Source organism: Pterocles gutturalis, unplaced genomic scaffold (assembly GCF_000699245.1).
Source record: "Pterocles gutturalis isolate BGI_N339 unplaced genomic scaffold, ASM69924v1 scaffold3979, whole genome shotgun sequence".
Taxonomy (NCBI): domain Eukaryota; kingdom Metazoa; phylum Chordata; class Aves; order Pterocliformes; family Pteroclidae; genus Pterocles; species Pterocles gutturalis.
The window spans coordinates 38,778-39,871 of record NW_010135438.1 but is presented as its reverse complement, the minus strand read 5'-3'; the positions used below and the strand labels follow the sequence as shown (position 1 = coordinate 39,871).

Here is a 1,094-nt window from a genome sequence, read left to right as displayed (position 1 = left end):
TCCTCCTGAATCATGGGAAGGTTATTCTCCTCTTAAGTAGTACCTAAAGAGAAAGTACATGTAGTGTTTTTGCAATTAATGATGTATGGATACTCTGCCTAAAATTTATAATAAAAAAATTTATAATAAACTTGCTTTTTTCAGGATGGCTTGAGAAGACTGTCAGGAAACGAGTATGTGTTTTCTAAGAGTAAGCCACCATTTTAAACTTCCTTTGGCATGTGTGACTTCTTTTGTAGACACTAGCACCATAGAGATCCAAGCTAATTTGCAGTGGGATGTATGTCTTTGGAAATGGTTGTCTAAGTGACTGCAGAACAAGTGCAAGACTGTTTTTGGAGTTGAAACAGGTTCAAATAATTAAAATAATGCATTTCAAAATCTAGAAAATCAGAGTAGGAAGTAATTAAAATGTCATTCAAAGAAATGTTCACTGATCTCTTTGGCTAATGTCCAAATCATCTGTAATAATATAAACCATATATATTATAGGCTTTTACAGACTTTTTCACATAAGGAGAAGAGTTGTTTTTCTTGAAAAAGATTTGTTTTCTAAATGGAATTCTGCATGTAGGGGGAAAAGTAATCCAGAAATGTTGTAATCCCCAGATTCCATTCCAAGAGATATGAACCTGAGCCATAGTCACCTTTCAGTGCCAAACACCATCAATGATGTTCCGCCCTGTATTGCACAGCTCCTGGATAATGAGGAAAGCTGGGACTTCAATATTTTTGAGTTGGAGGCTGTTACAAATAAAAGGTACTGGACTCCTTTCCCTGGGTGCCTGCAAACAGGTTGTTGAGGAGCTGCAGCAGAAAGCGCTTTGCTCTGCAAAAACTGAAGACGTAGAGTGTCTGTGCATGTGTGTGTGTGTTGATACCATTTCTCCCATTTAACAAGCCAGGCACACACCATGGTCAAGCTGTCAAGCCCTGGAGAGCCCCATGCAGACTGTTGTCTTCCCTGACAGTGTTTCAAGGATTGTTTCCCCATCAGCTTTTACCTTGCTTGACTCCCATCTGCTCTGTCCAGGTGACACCCTCTGGTGCAGTCGCACAGTCCAGTGTTGTTACATGCTGGATGTCACACAGAT

At 39.8% G+C, this 1,094-nt stretch overlaps 1 protein-coding gene across 1 annotated transcript in view; it reads left to right on the top strand.

Annotated features, from left to right (window-relative positions):
- Positions 1–144: 144 nt before the first annotated feature.
- Positions 145–1,094, top strand: part of PDE8B (phosphodiesterase 8B) — a gene marked incomplete at its 5' end in the record, with an annotated part of 10,298 nt that continues 9,348 nt past the window's right edge. The window contains 2 exons of the mRNA XM_010081874.1: positions 145–190; positions 625–760. Of these exons, the coding sequence (XP_010080176.1) occupies positions 145–190; positions 625–760 (182 nt within the window). The remainder of the gene's footprint in view (positions 191–624; positions 761–1,094) is intronic.